General features: G+C 36.2%; 1 protein-coding gene across 1 annotated transcript in view; it reads right to left on the reverse strand.

Moving 5' to 3' along the window:
* Window positions 1-4,297: 4,297 nt before the first annotated feature.
* Window positions 4,298-25,582, reverse strand: part of lcor (ligand dependent nuclear receptor corepressor) — a 42,253-nt gene continuing 20,968 nt past the window's right edge. The window contains exons 2-7 of the mRNA XM_079592102.1: window positions 23,600-23,665; window positions 19,506-19,585; window positions 18,813-18,939; window positions 15,357-15,686; window positions 13,546-13,642; window positions 4,298-10,088 (exon numbers count right to left, since the gene is read on the reverse strand). Coding sequence (XP_079448228.1) covers window positions 9,032-10,088; window positions 13,546-13,642; window positions 15,357-15,686; window positions 18,813-18,939; window positions 19,506-19,585; window positions 23,600-23,665 — 1,757 coding nt within the window. The 3' untranslated portion in view covers window positions 4,298-9,031. The remainder of the gene's footprint in view (window positions 10,089-13,545; window positions 13,643-15,356; window positions 15,687-18,812; window positions 18,940-19,505; window positions 19,586-23,599; window positions 23,666-25,582) is intronic.

Below are 25,582 nucleotides of genomic sequence, written 5' to 3' on the forward strand. Positions count from 1 at the left end.
TCATCAACGGTCTGATCATGATGCCTCACATCTCCAACTCTCGTCAAAAAAACGAGTGACTTGCAAAGTCCCTTCAGTGTGAACGCCGCCTAACGTTGTCAAGCACACGGATGAATGATGAACGGTTCATTTGTTCCTGGGACTAAAAAAAAAAACATGAAAAGAAAGTAATGAAACCTCCACAACATATAACGGGCAGTGAAACGATAGAAGAAGAAACGTCCGACAGACATGAGAGGTGGGGAGGCAGTGAACAGGGCTCTATCTACATGTGGAGGCTGTCAAGATTTACATGGATTTATTATCTGAGGTATTCTGCGTTGTAAGGTTTTTTTTTTCTTTTAGTTGAAACATCATCACACATTGTACAGACATCAGAAACAAAATAGTCTTTGTGGCCTTGTGGGTCTCGAGGGACCGAGCGAAAGATCTAAAGTTAGAGCGTCCATTTTTGTTTCCCCAGGTAATTCGTACTTTACAATCCTCGCTGTTAATAAAGCACTGAACTAAAGATATTTGGCTGAATCTTTTCAAAATGCAAAAGGCGGTCCGGGTATGATAAGAACGTGGAGTCGAGTCGTCCGGCTGTTGGGCGACCTGCTTTCTCGGGCCTGCGACAACAAACTCACTTTCAATGGGACTTAAACCACGAGTATTGCCTTCACCACTCAAATCGTTTCGTATTGCAACAAAAATCGAACATTTTTTTGGACCACTACACTGGTGGGATTCTGTACTAGGAGGGGTAACTTCTTAAAACTGGCGAAAGAAATGGAACGTAAAGGCAAGCGTATTTGATCAAAGTTTTTAAAATCACAATATCAACAGTATTAAGAAATATAGAAAAGGTATCAATCTTTAGCCGAGCCTAATCATTCCAGTCTCATGCATTAACCTGAGGGGGGGAGGGGGAGGAGGGGGGGGAGTAACGGGAGAAGGGATCCAATCGTCATACTACACTGAACGCCGAACCTTTACAACGTTAAGACTCCACTCTAAAAATGTTTACCAAACTTTAAAAAGTACTTGGAAATATGAACACAGTCGAACTGATAGCAAAAGGCATTTTTGCTCCATAAAGCTTCGACTCCATACATGAAAAAAAATGAAAAAAAAAGTGCAGCACAGCATCCCGTCAAGAGATGAGATGTGCGCCATAAACGCATGAATGCAAATGCGATCGCAAACAAAGATACTGCCCACAGACTGCATTTGGCTTGAATTTTCAAGGGCACAAACTCATATGGTATGGAACGACTATACTGAGATTCTTAAGGAAAAACACATAACGACGCATTCCCAACTTTAGAGGTGATCGGTCGACCTGATATTCCTCCCAAACACTGGACTTAGAAGCAGTCAAGATGCATAACTTAGGACCTTTTGGTCCAAAAAGAGCCATTACCTCCATCATAAATGTGGTTTATTAGGTTCACATGTGCATGCGGAATGTATAACTGCTTTCCGACAGAACGGGACCGTGACTTTTGGAACGACGAGCCAGTGTTTTCCGTGCATCTGAAATGCTACATACAGTACGGCAGGTACGCCGATCAAACCGCGAACACGTTTTCCCACAACCTGATCGGCAAAAGCCTTTAGGGACAGTCCGTCCCTCAAGATACAAGTAATTTTTGCTTAACTACCAAAAGACTCCTATGTCAAAACCATCTGCAAGTTGAGGTAGCAAAACTAATAATCCTAATCCCGCAGAAGTCAATGGACTGCAGGGTTGAAACAGTCATGGATGAGATTAATGGTCAAGAGCAGATCCAGATCCAAGATCGCATTACAGAAAGAAGGACTCTTGTTTGGAAATATCGTAACTCCCAACACGTTTCAATCTAATATTTTCTTTGTGTCCCGCCAAATTATATAGAAAGGTTACTAAAGAAAGAAAAATTTGGTCTACATTTCAATGTAGACACTATGGTAGAAATTGCATGTGAAATACTGAGAAAGCACAATCCGGGTATAAAATAAAAGAACAGAAAAGACAAGAAAGTGGATTTTTGCTTCTAGGAAAATAGCAATTGGAATAGGCACACCTTTACTTGTGAATGATCTTGCAAGATTGTCATGGCAACACAATGGCAGCCCTTTAACAGCCAAAAGCTCTCAAGTTCTTTAGAAGAACGCTGACTATTTCATCAAGCACATTTTCTCCATTTTCGCTTTCATTTGCGTTTACACAGCTCTACTTGACCTCTCACTGAGCTAGCATCGAGCGTATTAAGAACAACGACTTCACTGTCATCCATGCTAATGTTTCATAGTGGAGGTCAGGTGTTGACTTTTCATGGCTCTGTTCCATATAATTCACAGTTTCACTAAAACCTATGCAGGAACATCTCATTTTAAAGATGAAGTGTGTATTTTTAAATTTTTCATGGAATCCCCAAAAAGCGGATGTTTTACAAACATTGATCTGTTGGAGTGAGCATCTAGCGTAGCAACATTGGTTCGACCAATAGAGCGAGTTCGGGGTGGGATTATGTTTGTGGACCAATAGCACACCGGATGAGTGTTTTGAACATGTTTAAAAATAAATCATTTTTGCCATTGCGCTAGTGACCCAGAAATAACACACTTCACCTATAAATAAAATGACATGCATTTATTTGCATTAAAATAATCAAGGCGACATTGATTCAATTCAGTGTAAAAAAATGAATATATAGATTGTAGGTCGCCTTGGTTAAGGATTTTTGAATGTTGTTACCAATTATCAATAGGTGTTATCGGCTCATTATCGTTTCTATTCATTTATTCTATTCTATTAGTTTATTCGTGTAATGATGATTGAATGCACTTATCAAATTATCGGTGACGATTGAACACTGCAAGACAGGCACTCCGGATGACACCAAAATGAACATTTCAATGAAATGCATAATGTATACAGTGTCATGGTAAGTTTCAATATTCTGAGCATATTCCATAATTTTTCTCTGAGACATGTTTCTCTAGGAGGTTACATTCAAAACATGTCTTTTACCACGGCGTGTGCTGCACCATGACAACTGCTATTTTAAGCTATACTGCTGATCTAAATCTAATAAAATATTCAACTTATTTACTTGACATAATGTTTAAATTGTCAACGAAGAACAAAATGGCCCCTAAAACTACTTGATATAATCACAAACTCAAAAAAAAATCTGTTATGGTGCATGTAACTCTCAAGTGCATAGATTGACAGTCCGATGGATATCTATAATTAAATTGGACTAAAATGTTTGCCGACAATTTGTTTCTCCCAATTCCAAATGTTTTCTGTTGAATAAAGGTGTGCCTATTCATTTTAATTTTGCCAAAATCAATAAAAAAACAATAGTTAAACTTGAAGGAATCGCAACAAGACGAAAACATTCTAGGCTTAACTAATGGTTTGAACAAAAATATAAACTTATCCAATCTCAATAAAATGCAACTGAACCTCTAATATGTATTTAAATGGCAGTTGTAATGAGACATTTAATCAGATATAATTAGACATCAAATTTAGAGTGTCTATGTGTCCATACCCAGGGATCCACGCGGCCCAGATGTGGCCCACATCAGGTACAAAAGGGATCCACACGGCCCAGATGTGGGTCGGATCAGGTACACAAGGGATCCACACGGCCCAGATGTGGCTCACATCTGGTACACAAGGGATCCACACGGCCCAGATGTGGACCGCATCTGGTACAAAAGGAATCCACACGACCCAGATGTGGACCGCATCAGGTACACAAGGGATCCACACGGCCCAGATGTGGACCGCATCTGGTACAAAAGGAATCCACACGGCCCAGATGTGGACCGCATCAGGTACACAAGGGATCCACACGGCCCAGATGTGAACCGCATCAGGTACACAAGGGATCCACACGGCCCAGATGTGAACCGCATCAGGTACACAAGGGATCCACACGGCCCAGATGTGGTCCGCATCAGGTACACAAGGAATCCACACAGCCCAGATGTGGTCCGCATCAGGTACACAAGGAATCCACACAGCCCAGATGTGGACCGCATCAGGTACACAAGGGATCCACACGGCCCAGATGTGGACCGCATCAGGAACACAAGGGATCCACACGGCCCAGATGTGAACCGCATCAGGTACACAAGGAATCCACACGGCCCAGATGTGGACCGCATCTGGTACACAAGGAATCCACACGGCCCAGATGTGGACCGCATCTGGTACACAAGGAATCCACACGGCCCAGATGTGGCCAACGTCTGGTACACAAGGAATCCACACGGCCCAGATGTGGACCAGATGTGGGCCGGATCAGGGCCGACACTATGTTGCTGTCTGGTTATTTCCCTTATCAGATTCTTTCTAATGTCACAACCGACTAGTTTCCCTTGAAGAGTTATCAAACCAATAGCTTAAAACTGTAAACCACCCACATGATGTAGACATGATGGTGTTTTGTGTGCATGTGAGTGTTTGGAGTGTGTGTTATTTGTGGAGTACAAATGTGTGCCCTATTGATTTGAACGTGTGCTAAAGTTGTATTCAAAAAGAGACCCGTGGTTCAGTTAAGCAAAGCATTCAATTTTAAAATACACCGGAGGAAAACAAAAAATGCGACTAGCGTTATTTATAAACTGCTTCCTTGAAAAGTGATCGTTGCGTTTTTGGAAACGTGTAAAAGTCAAGTACAGGTCCTGATTTCTACAACTAAACGTAGAATCAGCTGCTCTGGAGAGATCCCACCTGAGGTAATGCTGTTATGTGGATATGCAGTGGAGGTCAAAAACTCGTCAAAGAAAAGATAAAAAAGGCTATCCGAGCATCTTTCCAGAAAAGAAATCATAATGAGCCACTTGAGACAAAACAAATGGCACTTCATATGGTACAGAAACTGAGGTTGTAGCTGTCGGCGTCGATTTCCATCATTTCTTTGTGTAGCATTTCAATGTCAACCAGAACAAAAAGACAAATAAAAAAGATTAACAGTAAAATAAATATAATATATTCATTTGTAATATGTATAGATTTCTCTTCCATATAAAGGTATCTCTTGAAATTTTTGGAATGCAGTTTAAAAACAAGTTTACAAAGAGCACAAAAACAACAGAAAGGTTAACATTTCCACCTGTCCCATATTCTCCCCTTCGAACCTCCATTTGTGTTTTTCACAAAAACACCCATGAGGGTTAAACCTGATGGCTAAATCGCTATTCAGAGTACAGGAAAAGGGATTGTGTCTTATCCATTGATGTTTGCCTTGACGATTAACGATAGTCAACTTAAAGGATGGGACCCGTTATTGGCAAGATGCGAAATGTTAAACGAAATTTTTGATTGTATTCAAAAAAATCGTTTTTTTCTGTACCTGAATGAAAAGGGTGTAAATATTGGTCAGTCAGACACACGAAATGCCTCGCCATCCCTCTCATAGAAGACAAAAAAGAGGGTGAAATAGGAAAATAAAATTCATTTCCCAGAGTTTCAACTGCTCCTTTTCCACGTGCCCCTGAATGGTATTTAAGGATGTGGCACAGAAAGGTGCGTTTATTCCCAAGGATGAGGTATATTGTGCAAAGATTGTAGTTAATATAACATGTCTATGCACTTCTTGTACAGGTAGTTATGTCTGCATTGTTATCCGACTGACAAATATTGCGAACCCTTCGGCTGAATCTATCCTGAGATACGAAAGTACTGAAGGCTACAGGTGTACGTTTCAGAGAAACGCAAATAAAATTGAAACGAGCAGCAAGAGAGAAATTAAAACAGTCTGTTCAATGTATGAAGTGTGAAAGTGCCGTGTTTTCTAAACTACTAGTTTCAGAAATCATTCCGAAATGGTTCTACATTCATTTGTGTGTAAAGATGTTTTCATTTCATTAAGAGGGGGGGGGGGTGTTTTTGGACAGGGGGAGCCGTTAACCCTGTAATACATTAATCATTGAAGTCAAATGAAATAAATATGTCGAAATGGCATGCACCATTGTGAATCGGACAGCTGATGATAAACTAGGGTTGGAGAATGTACAGTAGCAATTTGAAAGTTCAAAACTTTCTAGATTAACAATAGGGAGGTTTCCTCCGAAAGATTTTAAGTGCTGCAAAACAACTTCCAGTCATGCCCATCAGTGCAATAATTCATAAGTGCCAATTATGAGGGCAAATATTCAAATCTGTTTGTACTAGTAGTACTAACACTCTACATGTAGCTACTGACCTACTACTTATAATTTACTAGTTGCGCTGCAAAGTAATATTTTTTGTATCTTGTTTTCCAGTAAAAGTTATTGGAGAATCCAACTAAATTTATACTTAAAACAAGAACAATACATTTGCCAGTAGGGTAAGAAAAATTAAATTCAAGGGTTTCAAATATTCTGTAAAATCAAGAAAACATATCTTGAATTAATTATTTTTTTTACTGTAAAACAAGACAATACTGGTTAAGAAAATGTACAATGGCAAGAGTATTATTTTACATCACGTTGATTAATAAATAACCTGATTGATTGATTAAGGACCAAACTAATTTCTAATTAGACACTTTAAACGCTCAGCATTGGTAAAGTGTTGGTGCATTTGATGCCAGATGACTTAAAGGGATTTACACATGAATATGATTCTAACTTAGCTAACTTCCCTTCGACTTTCTACATAATCAATTGTAGAAGTACGGATCATAATTTAAAAACTGCACTAAATATATATATTACATCAATTGTATGTAGTATTGATACAAATAATCAAGATTCCTACTAATTTCAGTAGTGTCTCCACACATGGCTATAATGGCAATGCAAATTCATTAAACAAAGCTAACAAAACTACGAAATAATTTTCGATTAATAAGATAATTTAAACAACTATAGTGTTGTAGGAAATTGTCCAACAAGCCTATTAAGGCTTTAAAATGACTTGGATTCACTGGGCAAAATTGTAAAGGGACAGTGTTCAACATAAAGAAAACCTGGCCACCAAAAGTGTCAGATTATAAATAACTCATCAGCCTCAACTGAACTGGTGCATGCCATTTACTTAAATGATTTGAAATTAAATAATGAAATAAATAAAAGGTACATTTCAAAGAGTCAGTTTCGTCATCAGAAACCCTGAAGTCTGAAGTATCATTTTTGTCACAGACTGGGTGAGCACCAGGCAGTGATATACCAGAATGCCCTTCAAACAACATCAAAGTGGAGCATGCCATGCCAAAAGCCTTCTCTCTGAAATCTTCACAGATCTATGCGCTTTTTCAGTTTTATATACATCAGATGACACGGTTTAGATTTGAAGAGGGGCAACGTGACACTAAACAGTGAGGCAACACTAGACAAATCTGAGAGTTCAAGCTGTCGACCACTGTATATTAAAGAGGTAATTTTTTTCAAAACAAAACGAGCATGTTTGGGTCTAAGCTGCAGGACGGCGGGGGTCGTTGAAATGATCCCCCCTTTGATCTTGCAAGTCTCCTTTTTGCTATCTGCTACTGCAAAAGCTACTTTAAAACGCACACCCAAACACGTTCGCTTTTATTTTTAAACAAAGTGCTATTTTCAGAGAGATCTCAGAAAATTCCCATCTGGATGGTAACATCCCACCAATATCTGCAATCCATGGCTCAGCTCGACCCAACTAACGCCCGGTATAAAGCCCTGCCCCTGACCCAACTCATTTACTGAGAGTGTGTCACAGGTTCCAGTTCAAGTAGGTAAGATGCATTGTTTCTCTAAAAACATGATCGCTATATTTGTCTCAGTTGCCCTGAGTTTTACATGAGGAAAAGAATCTATTCAGAGACAACAATTGGCTCTCTGAAAGAACGCAAATTTATAATATAACAGGGTTATATGGTCATAACCCGACCTACATTTCCCCCCATCTATGTTCCACCCTCCCCAAAACCAACCCTCTGCGAAAAATGCTTTTCTTTTTATAAATATACACGTCAGCGACTGACTATAAGCAGCGACGAGGGAGCCGCCAGAAACAGCCAAAAATTGACTGCATGAACCCTCCCTCGATTAATTTTAGTAGAAAGATGTGAATCTGAAACACGTTCCTGTCCTGTGTGGTTTTAAGTCGTCGGCATTGTCCCTTCGTGGGTTTTGGAAACCTTTTAAGAGAGAGGCTCTCACCAAGAGTGTACTGAGAGTACTGTAAAATGAGTGTGATGTAGTATGCCAGACAGAACAGTAAGTGCGTAATGCAAGCAGTGTCGAGGTAATCAGGTCTAATTGCCAGATTTAGGCTCTGGCGAGCGCCAGACTGAAAGTGTAGTGCAAAAGAAAGCGCTAGAGTTAAAGAAAAGTTATACAGTAAAGTAAAAAAAAAATCTTTTCAACATCACAAACATGCATCCCTGAATGACTAATCTTACGCTTCATTTGTGTTTTTGAAATGGACGTGTCTAATTCTTAGTCTGTTGGCGCGGAATATAAAAGGAGGAAACTACAAAGAGTTGAAAGCAATTGTTTTTACCTGTTAATAGAAAACGGGCCTAGGATTGATCCCTGGTGAGAATCCTTGTCAACTCCATTTGAAATAAATTAGTTTTAAAGATCATGAATTGTTTCATAAACCTACCAATAAGAGATGAATTCATTTTTTGAAGGGTTATTTTCCAGCTTCGCACGAAACCCTTCAAACCCCACTCCTCATTTCTCAAAATGGCATGCCAGCCAAAACGCATGAGCATTAATGGCACAGCTAGCAAAGTTCATGATGAAGGGGGCGAACAAAGGGTTAATCTGCTTGCTTTTCGTTTTTAACAAAAATGTCTTTCTGTCGATACTCTCTTATGGCTTTAGTACGCATTTGTTGCTTTATGTTGTAAAAACCTTCAGCAAATGCTTGCAGTGTCAATGCGACCACTGATAACTGCCAATTTGTTTCTTATCCCCAGTTATCAGGCTTAAATCCTCCCATCAATCCCTGCAGTTGTGCTCACCCAGATACTGCAAGTAAATTGGCACAATTAAAGCCCCATCCTCAACTCCAAATCAATTGTTTCTGTCAGAATCTAAAACTGCTTCCATTTTATGAGGTGTTCTGTGTAATCTACTCGACTTTGTCTCCTGCCCCCTGCAAGAGATCCACTGGCGTTGCGATGGGTGTGGTGGCGGGCGTCGACGTGGATTCGGTTTCGCCGGTAATACCAGAGTCTTGCCCCTCGGCCCTCATCATCAGTTTAAGCTTTTTCTTTGGTGGGTTCTTCAGTGTGCCCATCCTCTCTTTTACCTTGTACTCCAAGGTACTGTGGGGAATACCGTAGATGTTTTGCGCCTTTGAAACGCTCATCTTCCCACCCATCACCACAGCAATGGCTTCTTCAAGAATCTCAGTGTTGTACTGCCGATACCGCCCCCTTTTCTTTCGGGGTTGCTTGGAGCCTGTTGGGTCGGCCTCTGGATCTGATGTTGGGTACTGGGGTCCCAAAGTTGGCTGTTCGAGGTCTGACCCCCAGTACTCGGCCACCGCTCCAGCATCGAGAAGGCCTCCCAGAGCGGCCCTGCGACTCTGCTTTGGCAAGATGACCCTCAGCTTCCTACTGAGCGCATTGTCCGAGTGCACGTTACCCATCGTTATAGAGCTGTAACTATAGAGATCAGAGGCGTTCCCATGGGAGTCCCAGGACAGGTCCATGCCTCTGACTTGTGGGATCTTCAAGTCCACTGGAGGGGAATGTCCTGGTTCTTTCTTTACCGTGATGGAGCCAGTGTCATGGGACTTTGTGCCCTTGGAGAACAGGCCTAGGTTCTCCTGGAAAAGAGGCAGGTCGCTTAGGTCACTGAGATTCCCGCCAATTTGTTTGAGCTTCAGGAGGCTGTCTAGATGGGACTTTCCCCATGATCCATCACGTGAAAGAAGGGATTGGGCTTGGCTGTTGAGGAGACCCACGGACTCTAGGCTAGCCAAAGAAAGAGGTGTGGGTTGGCCAAGGAGGCGATGTTTCTGGTTCAGGAGTTCCTCTTTAATAAGGAGTGAACGGGCCAACGGTGGCTTGAGGGGTCCAGAACTTATACAGTTCTCCCTTATCCCATCATGCAAGCTTCTCGGTGGCAAGCCATCCTCATCGTCAACCTCTCGATAGTTGTGATCAGCTCTCTGGGAACGCCTAATTTATGGAAAGATAAAATGTTCATATGTGAGAATGTGGTATGTTACTGGAATGAAGTCTTGTACTTAATGGAAAGGAACAATTCTGTTGTCTTCAAGAAATTGAATAGGGGATTTTCCATGAATAGTCACATGAATTTTTTTTTTGTAAAGAGTAACAAATACCACTTTTACAACAGATTCCCGACTGTGTCGAACAATGAATGCCAAACGTTATAATTTACACATAATCTTGAACTATTTATAATCATTATAACTACAAAACTATGTATAATGATTAACTTAATGATGTAATGTTGAGTTCAAGTTTAATCATTCATCCCCATTACCAGAGATATTGGAATTTAAAAATATCAAACTAATATATATTTTTTAATTTATGGAAAATAAATGGAAACCAACATCTGGTACCAAACTACAGTAGCTAACCCCTACTTCATTAACTTACACATTTACTTACACAAATTTGCTAGCCTGTTACAACCATTTTAATTTCAAACATGTAATTTTTAATTAAATGTTTTTCCATCTATGCTAGTTTTATTGCTAAAAATAAAACAAATCAGAGTTTTAAAGTGTCTTTAGACATGCAAATATTGCAAACCACATGTAAAATGAATAGAAAAAAAACGACTCATGTATATGTAGTTTGATCCAAGGTTAAACACATACAATTTGTAAAAAAAAAATGTTTTTGTACCTTATTTGTGTGGTTTCATAGACAATCATTCACAGTACCATTCTGTATCTTTTCAGAGAACAATAAATGTACCTTTTCTGAGATTGTCTGTACCTTAGTAAAGTGTCTTAGTCCAGAAAGGAAAGTTGATTGTCTAAACAGGAAATTGAAGGTCCCACAAGGGGTTATACATAAACTATCACCATTGTGCTCTGATGATACTTCACTTATGATTACTCTGCTTGCTCTGTTATTTCAAACATCAGCTAAATTATTCATTTGTATTCTTGCCTATGGTACAAATAAACTTCTTTACTCTAAAAAACACACCATTCTGTACAAGATTTATACAAATTTCACTACACAGACATGCACTTCTTGGGAGTTTTTTTGTATATGCAAGTAATATTTTTTTAAACCTAACAGAGTACTAGTTTAAGGACACCTGTACCTAGAGTATAAATGTGTATTGTGCCAAACACTGGTGCAGCAACAGTCTTTCTATGATCTTTGCATTACATGGTTTGGCTTGAAATGCTAATAAATCTAAAATTACAGATAATGCTTTTCACTTACTGATCGATATCGGTGTCGATTATGCTTTTTAAAAACTGATTGGTGTTGGTTATACCGAGGCCGATCCGTTATATTTCAACAGCTGTCACGCAGGTGATGTGCAGTAGGTAGCAGTTGCACCTTCAAGTGGGTTTCTTTGCCCACCACCATTAAAAGGAAAATACGAAGCGTGCGTAAAGTGCAAGAACCAATGAGGTTTATTCTAGAGTGTTACATGCGCTTGTCCGAGCTTTGGTGCTTAACATATTTGATGCACACTTTTGTAACAAATCACTCAAAAAAGTAATTTATTTACTGTTTATTTTTATATGCCGTCAGACTATCTGAGACATCGTTGCCTTAACGTGTTGTTATGGATTGTGTCTTGCTTCGGACTTGACTGACAGACCGGCATTCTGACACCACGAGCTTCAATACTAGAAGTTCATATCAATATTATAATCATATTCATAATTGTAACCACACAGTCTGTATACAATGTCAACCATTGTAACAGATGTTTACATCTACCAATGTGTGTGCATATAGTTTAGACACCCATGCTAAAGTTGCCTAAAAAGAGGAATAAAAAAATCATCTTTTGGAAATTGATCGTAATGCCTTCATTAAAAAAATTAGGAAAGATCCAACCTTTAAGGACACCAATTTTCTTTGTGAATGAATAATGTATCGTAAATAGATAAATGTTCTTCCTTAAAATACAGGGTGCATAAGTCAGGACACCCCTATGCTAAATTCCCATTTGTATTTTTAAAGGCCAGTTATTTCATGGATCCGGGATACTATGCATCCTGATAAAGTTCCCTTGGCCTTTGGAATTAAAATATCCGCACATCCTCACTTTTAACTTCACCATACCTGGAGATTGGCATGGTTTTATTTCAGTTCGCCTAATAGCTGGTTTGATTTGCATTGAGAGATGATCTTATGGAAAGTACATCATGCCAATCTCTGACGTATGCGCCCTGTATTTTAGAACATTTATCTATTTACGAAACATTATTCATTCACAAAGAAAATTGGTGTCCTTAAAGGTTGGATTTTCCATAATTTTTTTAATTAAAGCATTAAGATCAATTTCCAAAAGATAATTTTTTATTCCTCTTTTTAGGCAACTTTAGCATGGGTGTGTAATCTTATGCATAGCACTGTATATAATAATAACAACTTTTAAATTAAGTTAACTTAAAACAATCTTCACATAAACGCTGCCCATTTTTAGATATATCAGGGCTAATTTTTTTTCTCTATTGGCCCAGTCAGACCAGTCCAGATTTTTACTTGCCCTGTCAAAATGCACAAAAAAAAATCATTGTTTTCGTTGTTTTCGACCCATGTAACCTTATTACCAGTGCTTTAAGATTTTCAGGTAGGTCTAACCGGTAAGATATGTACAGAAATGTAATAAAGTTATCAAACACTTCACAGTCTTCATTGCATAAATTATAAATGAAATATAGATGAATCTTTATTAAAGCTACAAAAGTTATTCAGCAGCAATGAGTGATTTCCTCCTTTGCTTTTGTTCTTTGATTAACACTAATAACAAACAGGAGGTTTATTAGGCAGCTGTCACTTTAAGACCCGATGCACGGCACGGATATGGCACGCATCCCATTTTTCCCCAACTCTTTACGTTCATTTAACTCATGTAAGAACGGGTATTTTGGCATCATTATGTGTGGATTTGTCTGTTCAAGCGCCGTCTGAAGCGGCTTTCTGTGCGCACGAGTCCGATACACAGATCATAATATAACGCTAGCCAAAGGATGATGGTAAAAAAAATGGATTCCGCGTTGTTAGATATTTGTAATGTGTTAAACTAGAAAAATGTATTGTGTGCGTTAACGTGTTTTGACAGCCCTAATATAATTTTGACAGACCTAATATATATATATATATACAGTATATATAAACCAAGCACAAGGAAAATACAAGTAGGCTATAGGATTTGGACTCGGTATTGGCAGATGCTCAATATTCATTGACTCATTCATTCATGGGACATCCTTACTGACTGAATCTTATTTTTGAAGTGGGTGATGTTACCGATGTGCTCATTTTGTGAACAAGAAGTGAAATATAAAATAAGCAACTGGTGATAGGACTAAAAACACTGATTCCCTGTTACAGTCATGTGTACAACAGACATGCCAGTAATGGTCACAATGCCACAAAGAGAAAAGAAAGGACTTCTTACCCCTTAACTGTGGGCATGATTGAGAAACCATGAGAGCTTTTCATTGAGACACTACCATGACTATGGTTCTTCTTGGTTGAGAGGTCAAGGACTCCATCTGCAAATAAAGCGTCGTCATATTCTAAGACCAAACTAAAAGAAAAAATGTAACTAAACTGAAGCAAAGCATCCAGTTTTCCTTTAACCATTCATAGATCCAAAGTTTTGATATTTTATAGCCTTGAAAGATCTTTACATGCTCTTTATGAGGTTCTGATTATATAATTTCTGTAATCATATTCACAGGTTCCTAACTGAGTAATGCACATCCCAAATGCAAGACAATCTCTGTAAAGAGATCTATATACAACAAATGTATACAGCTGTATACGCAGTGAGCTAATGCTCAACCAAAACAACACTCTGTCTCAAAACTTTGCAAGCTGACTCAATATATTTACCGTAATATTTTGTTTCCAATATAAAATTCACCAGCAAAGTGAATATTGTTATGATTTTAAAGCATGTTTTTGTGATTTCTTAAAATTGTGTACCGGTAAGTACAATAGTTACATATATTTTACTAGTGTATTTTCAGTCTCTTTTTTATTTTTTTGCGTATCAATTATTTTAAATGAATCTGCTCAAAACACTGAATCATAATTTGCCCCAATTTTGACAGATCGGAAATTAACATGCTTAAATTTTTTTTAATTAAATAAAAAAAAGTAGGTAAATTGCGGTTTATTAAAATGTATTGATATTTCAGTGAATACAGAATAAAATTGTTCCTTTTTTAACAATGTTTAATGGAATGTAATACATGCCTTGATCATTTATAACCATATAGATATTTAACTTTTTTTTTTTGTGCCGGGCAACAATTAATCACATCCAAAATAAAAGTTTGTGTTCACATAATATATGACTGTGTGTACTGTGTATAATTATTTTGCATATAAAAATACACACATATGCATGTATATGTTTCAGAAATATTTGCATGTATATACTGTACATACAGTAGTCAACATTTGAAGTGGATCAAAAAAAGTTACGAGTATTGTTCAAAATTAATGTATAACTTTGATGAAAGATTTTTGATCCACTTCTACTGTATTTATACATAACTTATATCATAAATATAAATATTTAATATATAAATAACACATTTTTTATTAAATATATACATGCATGTGTGTGTATTTATATATACAAAATAATTATACACAATACACACACTCATATATTATGTAGGGCTGTCAAAAGATTAATCGCGATTAACCTCATCCAAAATAAAAGTTTGTGTTTACATAATATATGTGTGTGTACTGTGTATAATTATTTATACATATATAAAAACACACACAATCATGTATATATTTAAGAAAAATTGGTTATATTTATATATAAAATATTTATATATAATATAAATATATATACAGTATATAAATGCAATTATTCCTTAAATATATACATGAATGTGTGTGTATTTACTATTTATACATAAAAATTATACATAGTATACACACATATATTATGTAAACACAAACTTTTATTTTGGATGCAATTAATCATTGCCCAACACTACTTTTTTTTTCAATTCTTCAATAGCCTAAATAAAGACTTATTTGAAAACATAGTTGAAAATATATTTTGAAAACACATTTGAAAACATATTTTGAAACACATTTAAAAACATATTTGAAAACATATTTTGAAACACATTTAAAAACATATTTGAAAACATATTTTGAAAACACATTTGAAACCATTAAAACATTATAAAAGGATGTTTGGACATTTAAAAAAGATGAAGAAGCGCGCCTCACCTTGTTCGCTGGGCTCTGGCGTCTCTGGTTTCTTGATGGTGAGGTCCAGCGGGGAGTCCTGGTCTGCCATGAGGAGCTTGCTGAGGACGGGGTTCTGTGCGGAGGCAGCGGTGCCGGTGCCGGGAGCGGGGGTGGGGGCGTCCGGCTCCAGCGAGGGCGCTTTCGGCAGGCTTTGGTCCTTGGTGCCGTTGGGCTGGGACTGGGGTTGGGGTACGTCCTGAGTTGAGCTGGTTTTTGAGGTATATTCGGCAGCGAACTGTCGGATCATTCGCTGCATGATCTCACGAGCCACTAGAGGAATGTGGGGGTCTGTAAATTTTGGGAGGTCTGCTGAGAGAGATATACGGGATGCAATGAGCCAACGAATGCATTTAGTGTATATATATATATATATATTACTTCAACATATAGAGAAAGTAGGTTTAGCTGTGAGATTCATGTCTAGCCTCCAAATATTTTGATCACTTTAAGCTCACACTTTACACCAGTGTTTTTAGTATCATTGAGATGGTATAATTTTTAATGATCTTTATTTTTATATTTAACATTTTTGCTCAAGTTTTGGTAATTCAGTTTGGATTTTTTCATTTTTAGTCTATATATTAGGGGTGTAACAATATATCGCAATACAAAAATGCAACAATATGTATTGTGTAAAGTTTACCCAAAATGAAAAAATTATAGTTTACAGAGTTTTAGTGTCAGTACTACATTAAACTGCTATATATAATGTTGAATATAATGTGTAATAATGCAATGGGGGATATTTGTGGGTCCTGATAATGCCAAATGTCTTATGTTACCAGTAAAAAGTGGCTTACATTATGTTAAATATATCTTGTCACTGACAGTAAAATATTAGTCTAAAATAATTCTGTATTTTCAGCTTCAAAATCATGAATATTTTATTCTGGTGTCACTATTGTCCTGTGCATTGGGTTTCCAGCACCAAGTCCAAGTCTATTCATTTACACACACACACACACACACACACACGCACACGCACACACACACACACACACACACACACACACAAGTCTCTTATGTATTGTGCAATATTGTTATTGAACAGCCAGGTGAACATGAACAAGCTAAGTTAATATTTGACTAAAAGTACCTCTCATCAATTTTTCTCTTTTATGAATTTTACATCTTACAACACTGCATCATCAAACTATTTCACAATGCGCTTGTTTACTGCCATTGTTCAAATCAAAGGCACTGGATTCATCAGACAAGGCTGTGAAAACATTTCCTACAGGGCAGTAAACTTCTGCAGGCTTTCACAAAGGGAAGACCGTTTCCGTAGAGTATAAAACATCAAATACACACTCCACGAGGAAGGAAACCGGAACACATTTGAACCTCAAAACCCTGATCTTGAACATATATATATATGCATATCGTATGCATGTGTGATATACAGCGGTTGGACAATGAAACCGAAACCAAATCATTTATTATTATAGTGTAGGGCCTCCTTTTGTGGCCAATAGAGCATCAGTTCGTCTTGGGAATGACAGATGCAAGTCCTTCACAGTGGCCAGATCACTATGTGTCCTCCTAAATACCCTGAAGTGGCTCACAAATATTTAGATCTGGTGACTCTACCGGCCACGGGAGATGTTCAACTTCACTTTCAACCACCAGTCACCAGTCTTGCTGTGTGTACTGGTGCATTTGTCTCCCATTATGCTGTGTGGATTGCAATATTTTATGTACAGCTGTGCTATTGCTCTGCTATTTCAAACCAAATCAGTGAAGATTGGCCACCAGTGCATATACAGGCATGAAACCTACAACAATATTGGCCAGTGCTTCAGTTTCATTGTCCAACCCCTATATATATATATATATATATATATATATATATATATATATATATATATATATATATATATATTATACAGTAGTCAACATTTGACGCGCATTAAAAAAGTTAATCAAAGTTGTCCTAAGAAACGGGTATTGTTAAAAATTCATGTAAATTCACTTCAAATGTTGACTACTGACTACAAATGATTTAAAGAGCCTTGATTATGCCCTTTTGCAAGACTTTTTTTGTTTGTGTATTTTGTCTTTGGGCTCTACTAGAATAGGTTTAATGCTTAAATTATCAAAAAACACATTATTTTCTCATATTTCTCCATTGTTGCAGCTCCTCTCTTCCCAGTCTGTCAGTAACGCTCTGTTTACTTCCTGTCTCTATGAAGCCCCTCCTTCTGAAAAGCACACTGTGCTCTGATTGGTCGGCTGGAGCAGTGTGTTGTGATTGGTTAAGCGCTTTGAGTGTGTTTGGGAAATGTCCAGCCCCTTACCATAACCGCCAGTTTCAACACACTACTAACTAACTCAACCAGTCTCATTTTTTTGCGTATGCATATGGATGGGAAAGATTTAAATGAGGAATATTGAGACATTTTTTGTTCCAGGAAGAAAACTCAAGACTACAATGGAGGTGTTTGAGGGAGTTCAGAAACAGTAGCCGCGTTTCCATTACCCTTCAAATTGCGCAAATTGAAAATACGTTAATTACGTAAAAACTCCCATTTATCACAGAAGAGTTTTTACGCTCGCATGAGGCGTTTTTTCAGGCAATTCAAAAAAGAAATATTTTGCAAAACTGCAATGGAAAGTTTTTTGCGCGTTTACAGTTACAGTCACCTGACGTGTTCGGACAGAATACAAGACAGAGTTCTTTATTAAATTCATAAAAGACAAAATAATTACAGGAAAACTGGATTCTAAACCTCAAAGAAATGCCACAATCAAGACCTCGGAGCAGAAATGAGGGAGAAACTCCTCATATGTGCCGCTCACAGTATAAGGGACTTTCCTTGCCATTAATGCTTGATAACACACACATACGTCTCCTTCCGTTAATAATAATAATGTCTAGTGCGGTGGCTGTGATATATAAACCTACCAACATCCGTTGCCATGATTTCTGGAATGATTATCGCGAGAGGAAAAAATTAAGTTTTAGTCGCATAACATCGGTTAATGGAAACGCCGTCATTTCGCAATCGTATTTTGCGCAAATCTGTAAAGGAAACACTCCCAGTGACACTGATATTGTGCACTGATATACTGACTTTGCAGAGCTTTTTCATGCTCAAACAGACATAACACACTGAAGAAAGTTGAACATGTAAAAAGCATAATAGATCCTCTTTAAATTGAGTTGAAGTAAAAAAAAAGAAAAGAAAAGTCAATTATTTCAAAATGGATTTTTGCAATGTTAGCATTATTTGGGGTTATTTTAAAAGAACATCATTCAAACTCACCACCGTAATTGCCTTTGTTTATAGCAAAAAACAAACAAACACACAATTCAACTACAACTAATGTTAATCATTCCAGTAAACTGGAAACAGTGTCTTTACACATTCTTCAACTACTTAGGTTTCAGTTCTTGTAATGCTCACTATAATGTGTGTGTGAAGCTCGTCTCACCCTTTCTGTAGAAGACAACATTGAGGAAATCCTCTGCTTGCTTCTCAAGTTTGTTAATATTGGACTGATCTTGCTTGAAGCTGTCCGCTTCTGATAACACTTGGCTGTTCAAACCAACCAAATTTTCCTAGAGAGGAAATACAATGAGAGACTAAATTAATGAAATAAAAAAAAGCTAATTAAAAGCAAAAGCAATCATATTAGAAACGTCATTAACAAATGAATTGCATTCAGAATTTTTTATAGTCTTTTCTTTTCACCTGAGAAATTGATGTGTGGTCAGTGCGACGTGTACCAATATACTTCTCAGATTGTTAGCTCATGAAATGTGTGAATACAAACACAGTAATGCCGTTTACTTTCAAAGAAATAACAAAATATGATTTATCGTTTGAGGTTTGGTGTAGAGAAAATCTTCCGTTACAGTTTAAGATGTGTTGTCAAGTAATATCTTAAACACTAAAAGAGTTAAGTTATTAATAATGTCATCTGACTAATGAACATTCCTGAAAGTGTTAATGAGCATCTCTCCTGTTTTTCTTTTTACTCAACGCCAATGACCCAGCTGACTACATATATATATATAAGTGCTGCGTGGTTGAAAACATAGCATGACTCGAGGTGAAATGTGACATTGCTAATGCATTGTTTGTGGGAATACATACATAAGAAAATAAGAGCGAGATTAATTACCTTCACTTTTTCACGTCTTAAGCAGCAAAAGAGACAATTTTCATTAAACGACCAATCAGACACACCCTCGGGCTCACAATCTGCAGGAGAAGAAGAAACGGTGTTGGTGAAGTGCTGTCCTTTCACAAACAAACTCTGAAAACACTTTGCAACAAATGACAACATGTTGGCCAATTATTATTATTAATTATAATGCATATAAAAAATAGTTTTTTCCATGCGCTGGCAATTTTTCAGTAGCAAACCAAACACTATTTTGTTCCATGCTATGTTTTTATATATTAAAGTATTAAAAAGAATGAAACCTAATTATTATTATTTTTTTGGACTGACTGTTAGCACAATTGAATGAAATGAACTTTTGAAGTGAACTTTTCTTTTCAAATTTCAGTGTGTTAGGTGTCAGACTTGTAGTAAAATAAATAATAATGGTTATATGAGTCGTATTCAACTACAGTACATATATATTTTTTACTAGCACTTTTTTAATTGATTAAAAAATATTGGTAACACTTTAGTTTAGGGTCCAATTCTCACTATTAACTTCACTGTAAAAAAAAAAGTTGGTTTAACTTAAAAAAAGCAAGTTGCCTTAAAATTTTGCGTTCGTTGTAATTAAAATTTTGAGTTTACATACAATGAAGACGAATGGTTTAATAAACAAACTCAAAATAGTATGTTGTCTTCTTCACACATTAGTTATTGTAGTTGATTTGACAAAAGATAAAAAGTTGTGATAACAAATCATGAAAATATTTTTTTTTACAGTGTAGTTGCTTATTAGCATGCATATTATTAGGATATTGGCTGTTTATTAGTACGTATAAAGCATATATTAATGCCTTATTCTGCATGACCATATTCTACATCCCTTAATCTTACACAATACCTAAACTTAACTACTACCTTACTAACTATTAACTATTAATAAGCAGTAATTAGGAGTTTATTGAGGCAAAAGTCAAAGTTAATAGTGAGAATTGGACCCTAATCTAAAGTGTGACCAAAAGACTGCGGCGATCTGATGTATGGGGGAACACTGACAGGAATCATGTGGCAAAAAAATAAAAATGGCCCATTTATCTCTAAGGGTTCAAAAGAGGGGGTGGAAAATGGTCATGAGAAACTAAACTACAATGGTTTTTGGTGTAAGAAACCTTGACTACCATGAGCGGGCCTGGGGGGGGAGGACATTTAAGTGATAAAACTTGACCCCTTATATGACCCCTTTAAATATTCTTCTTTGTTATGATCCTTGGCAGATTATGTTTTCAACGCTGTGTCTGATCATAGCCGCTAGCTGACAATCACATGAAAAGGTCATTCGGCTTATTTTTAGGAGTTGCCGTCTCTTGACCGATTGGCTGCAAAATAACCCAAGAGGAGGCAATCTTTCTAGTCTAGACTACTCCATGTGTGACAGGTAAAGTAAACAAATGATGTGTTATAATAAGGATATGTAATTTAATAGTGAAGAAGAACAGAGAACGTTTTATTAAATTAAGACAAAAAGGATGACAAAAAAAATAGATGCAATGTTTTTGCAAAAAATGCGCATTTTTCTTAATACATAATTGGCAGCATAATTTAAAACTTGGAGAAAAAGGTCATATTTGCCATAGAAAATTCTGTTCACTGTGTGAAGTTAATTTGCACTTCAAGTGCTGCAAAAAATAACATCAAAGCCATGTTTATAATATATGTCATGCTTATTCGTGAAAAAATGAATAAAAAATATAGTTATCTTAATATGATTTGACGTTTAAGCTCATGAAGGGTTCTTTTGAGCGAACAACTAAGTATTTATACCTTTAGAAACAGACAATTTGAACATTTTCTGGTTTTCTGGTTGACAAGCTAATGTTTTATTTTGTGAATTTACTAAATGAATAAAGGTCTTAAAATAGAACCCTGGGGTACTCCAGAACAAAAGGAGAAATCGGGTGTTTTTCAACTGAGCAATTTTGTTTAAGTGGACAAAAAAAACTCTTTAAATGGTTTCATTATTTAAAGTGCAGTACAAAAGATTTGTCCATCAAGCAGTGGAGGCATAAAACTACCAAAACAATGTTCCTCCGAGAGTAATTTGCAATTATGCGAGTTGGGCTTTGGCTTAGCCTTTCAGCGTGAATGAATATGATGGTTTGAATTATGGCTGTGCAACGATTAATTGCTATTAATCGCATCCAAAATATAAGTTTGTGTTTACATAATGTGTGTATTGTGTATAATTATTTTGTATATATAAAGACACACATATTCATGTATATGTTTAAGAACAATTTCTTATTTATATATAAAATATTTATATATAATATCAATTATATATAAATATATATATATGTGACCCTGGACCACAAAACCAGTCACATGGGTACATTTCTTGAAATTGAGATATATAAAGAATATGAAAGCTGAATAAATAAGCTGTCCATTGATGTATGGTTTGTTAGGACAATATTTGGACGAGATACAACTATTGAAAATCTGGAATCTGAGGCTGTAAAAAATTTTTATCAAAACATTGAGAAAATCTCCTTTAAAGTTGTGCATTTATGTTCACGATTGTGCTGCGTTCACTCACAAAAATATATATTTTAAATATATTTATGGTAGGACATTTACAAAATATCTTCTTGGAACATGATCTTTACTTAATATCCTCATGATTTTTGGCATAAAAGAAAAATGTATTATTTTGACCCATACAATGTGTTGTTGGCTATTGCCACAGATATACCCGTGTGACATGTGACTGGTGTTGTGATCCAGGGTCACATATATACAGTAAATACATGCAAATATTTATTAAATATACATGCATTTGTGTGCATTTATATCGATTTATATATACTAAAGCACACAGTACACACACATATATTATGTAAACACAAACTTTTATTTTGGATGCGATTAATCATTGCACAGCCCTAGTTTGAGGCCTACTCGTGTATCTGTGGTTACAACCGTTCATTTTATCAGAGCGAATGTCACTAATGACGTCAAACCTCCAATAACTTAAGAACGCTACAAATCTCTCTCTCACTTTTAGCGGCTCCCATCACCACAGTGGAACATCTGTACATTTATTCGGCATGTTTTAGTCCAGATTTCCTTCCTAACTTCACTAAATCTCGGATTATGTATTATGTTTAAAGCATTCTGAGACTAAAATAACACTTTAAACATCTCTGGAATAAACCGGCCAAGTTCTTTGTCTCGCTGAGGCTAATTTTAATGCTAGCACTGTACGTACAGTACCCTTGAACACACTATTTTTGAACACAACACTTTCGCAGTTTGAAAAAAATTATATATAAATATATTTTGTTCACACATCACACATTTAATATCATATTTAGTTTTGAACATGCTCTTCACTGACGCTATTGTTTCTTTGGTAACCTACAGTAGAACAAACTGGCATAGTTGAAAAAACGTATGGCCATATGTGTTTTAAACGTACTTTTAAATATGTAATAATTCAAATTTGTAATGGATTTTTAATACATTTTCATTCATGATTTATAATATGTGACCCTGGATCACAAAACCAGTCACATGTCACACGGGTATATTTGTGGCAATAGCCAACAATACATTGTATGGGTCAAAATTATCAATTTTTCTTTTATGCCAAAAATCAATAGGATATTAAGTAAAGATCATGTTCCATGAAGATATTTTGTAAATTTCCAACCGTAAATATATAAAACTTTATTTTTGTGAGTGAATGCAGCACAATCGTGAACATAAATGCACAACTTTAAATGAGATTTTCTCAATGTTTCGATTTTCTTGCACCCTCATATTTTCAAATAGTTCAAATATTGTCCTAACAAACCACACATCAATGGAAAGCTTATTTATTCACCTTTCAGATGATGTATAAATATCAATTTCTCAATGTGATTGGTTTTGTGGTCCAGGGTCACATAGGAACATGGCTAATGTAAGAAAATCTGAACAAGAAAGATACAAAATATTACAATTTGATCTTCTTTAGTTAGACCGTAGAAGTTTCCAACATTCGAAACAACTAAAAGTAATCGGTATTTTAATCTTCACCCCATCATATAAACTGTGACACTGACCTTGAAAGAAGGTAAGATCTTTTACGAGTCCTGGTCCAAACAGCCCCTCCAAAATGCTTTCAAACCCTGTGAAGAAGACAAAGGTACATTCTTATTAGCAATATGTATAAGTACAAATCACATGTCCACCCACGTCTACCCCCACACAAGCACAGACCGCTTTCAATTTTACGAACTAAATCAATGCTTTGCCAATTTAATCCTGCCACTCAATTTAATTAACTGAAAAATACTGGATCAACGGAGTAGTTGCATGAATACACCCTGATGAATCCGCTAAAATAAGGAATAATAAAAAAAGATCAGTATTATTCTGGGTAAATTATGTCTATAGAAGTGATTTTGTACAAGCCATAGAAATCTTAGAAAGGAACCAGATGCGATACATCTGAATATCTGAACTGCTTAAGCACAACACAATGTCAACTCCTGAATAAAGAACTACCACCAAAAAAAAAAAATATATATATAAAAAAAGGCAAGTTTTAAAGCAGCCATCATTGTAAAATACTTAACATTGGCAAAATAACATTTCTGTGCATTTTATTGCGTCTGAACCACTTGAATGTATGGCATTTTCGTAAATTAAGGCAAATCCATACTGTTCAATGACGTCCTTAAAGCTATTCTGTCACAATGATTAAGAAGAACATGATCACAAGTTTTTGTCCTTCAGGAGGCCGGCGTCTTTCTGACAGAAACAGAAACAGAAGCAGCCAGACTCAGTTAGTGTGATTCGCTATTCATCGGCTGTTCGCACCGCAGTTATAAAGCATGCATTCCACATTGTTGCTTCTACAAAGGAGGCTTTGAAAACAAAAACGAGCACTTCAAAGATTTCTAGCATTCTAGTCCATTAAATGCACCGCATTAATGCTAAAACTGCAGCGCTTTCCCAGCTCTAGTGGATAATTGCATTGGTTGGTACACAATGATCAAGCACTGGACGTAGAATGCAAAGATATTTGTGATTAAGTACTTTTTATATATATATATATATATTTTTTTTTTTTGTGTGTGTGATTATATTTCACAAACATTTACAGATTTTTAAAAAATTTTGCCCAAAAGCAACTTATTGCTTCTGAAAGTCAGTGTAGTTGTTCATATGATTTGTAGTTAAAGATACACATTATAAGTTATATTGTAATCAAGAGTATTTTATATTAAAAAAAAATATTTTCTGTAAAATATTTGTATTTAATATTTCGTATTGGATAAAATGGTAACACTTTACAATAAGGTTTCATTAGTTAACTACATACTTAGTGAACATGCACAAAGAATAAACAATACTTCAACAGCATTTATTAATCTTAGTTCATGTTAATTTCAACATTTACTCGTACATTATTGAAATACAAAACACAAAAGTTGTGTTTGTTAACATTAGTAATAGTGTGAACTAACAGGAACAAACAAACTAATATTAACAAAGATTAATAAATACTGTAACAATTGTAGTGTCCAGTATTAGTTAATGTTATCCTAATACATTAATAATCTTAACAAATAAGACCGTATTGTAAAGTGTTACCGATAAAATAATGAGCAATGCAATATTTTCCTGGAAGAAAAAGACTGTACATTTTATATCTGCTAAAAGTTAAATTAGTCAACAATTCAAGTACCTCAACGTTACCACAAAACTAATGTTTAACTTCATGTGTGTTTGATGGTAAATATGTTTATGTAAATATGTTACATGTGTGTGTAAAAACTGAGCCTAACATATAATCCTTACCCAAGTTGGTTTGCAGGATATCAAGTATTTTGTATTATCATAAGTCGTGGTACAATACTTCATACAGGCCTCTTGCATTTTGTATGAAGGACAACTGTGTGGGGTATCGACATAGAGCGACTCATTCAAGCCAACAAAACTAACATTCATTCACTACACGACCCTAAATCGCCAAGACCAAATGAAGAATGCATTTCATACATACATACATACACAAAACTGAACAACAGTAAAACCAG

Source organism: Phoxinus phoxinus, assembly GCF_949152265.1.
Source record: "Phoxinus phoxinus genome assembly, chromosome: 20".
Taxonomy (NCBI): Eukaryota; Metazoa; Chordata; class Actinopteri; order Cypriniformes; family Leuciscidae; genus Phoxinus; species Phoxinus phoxinus.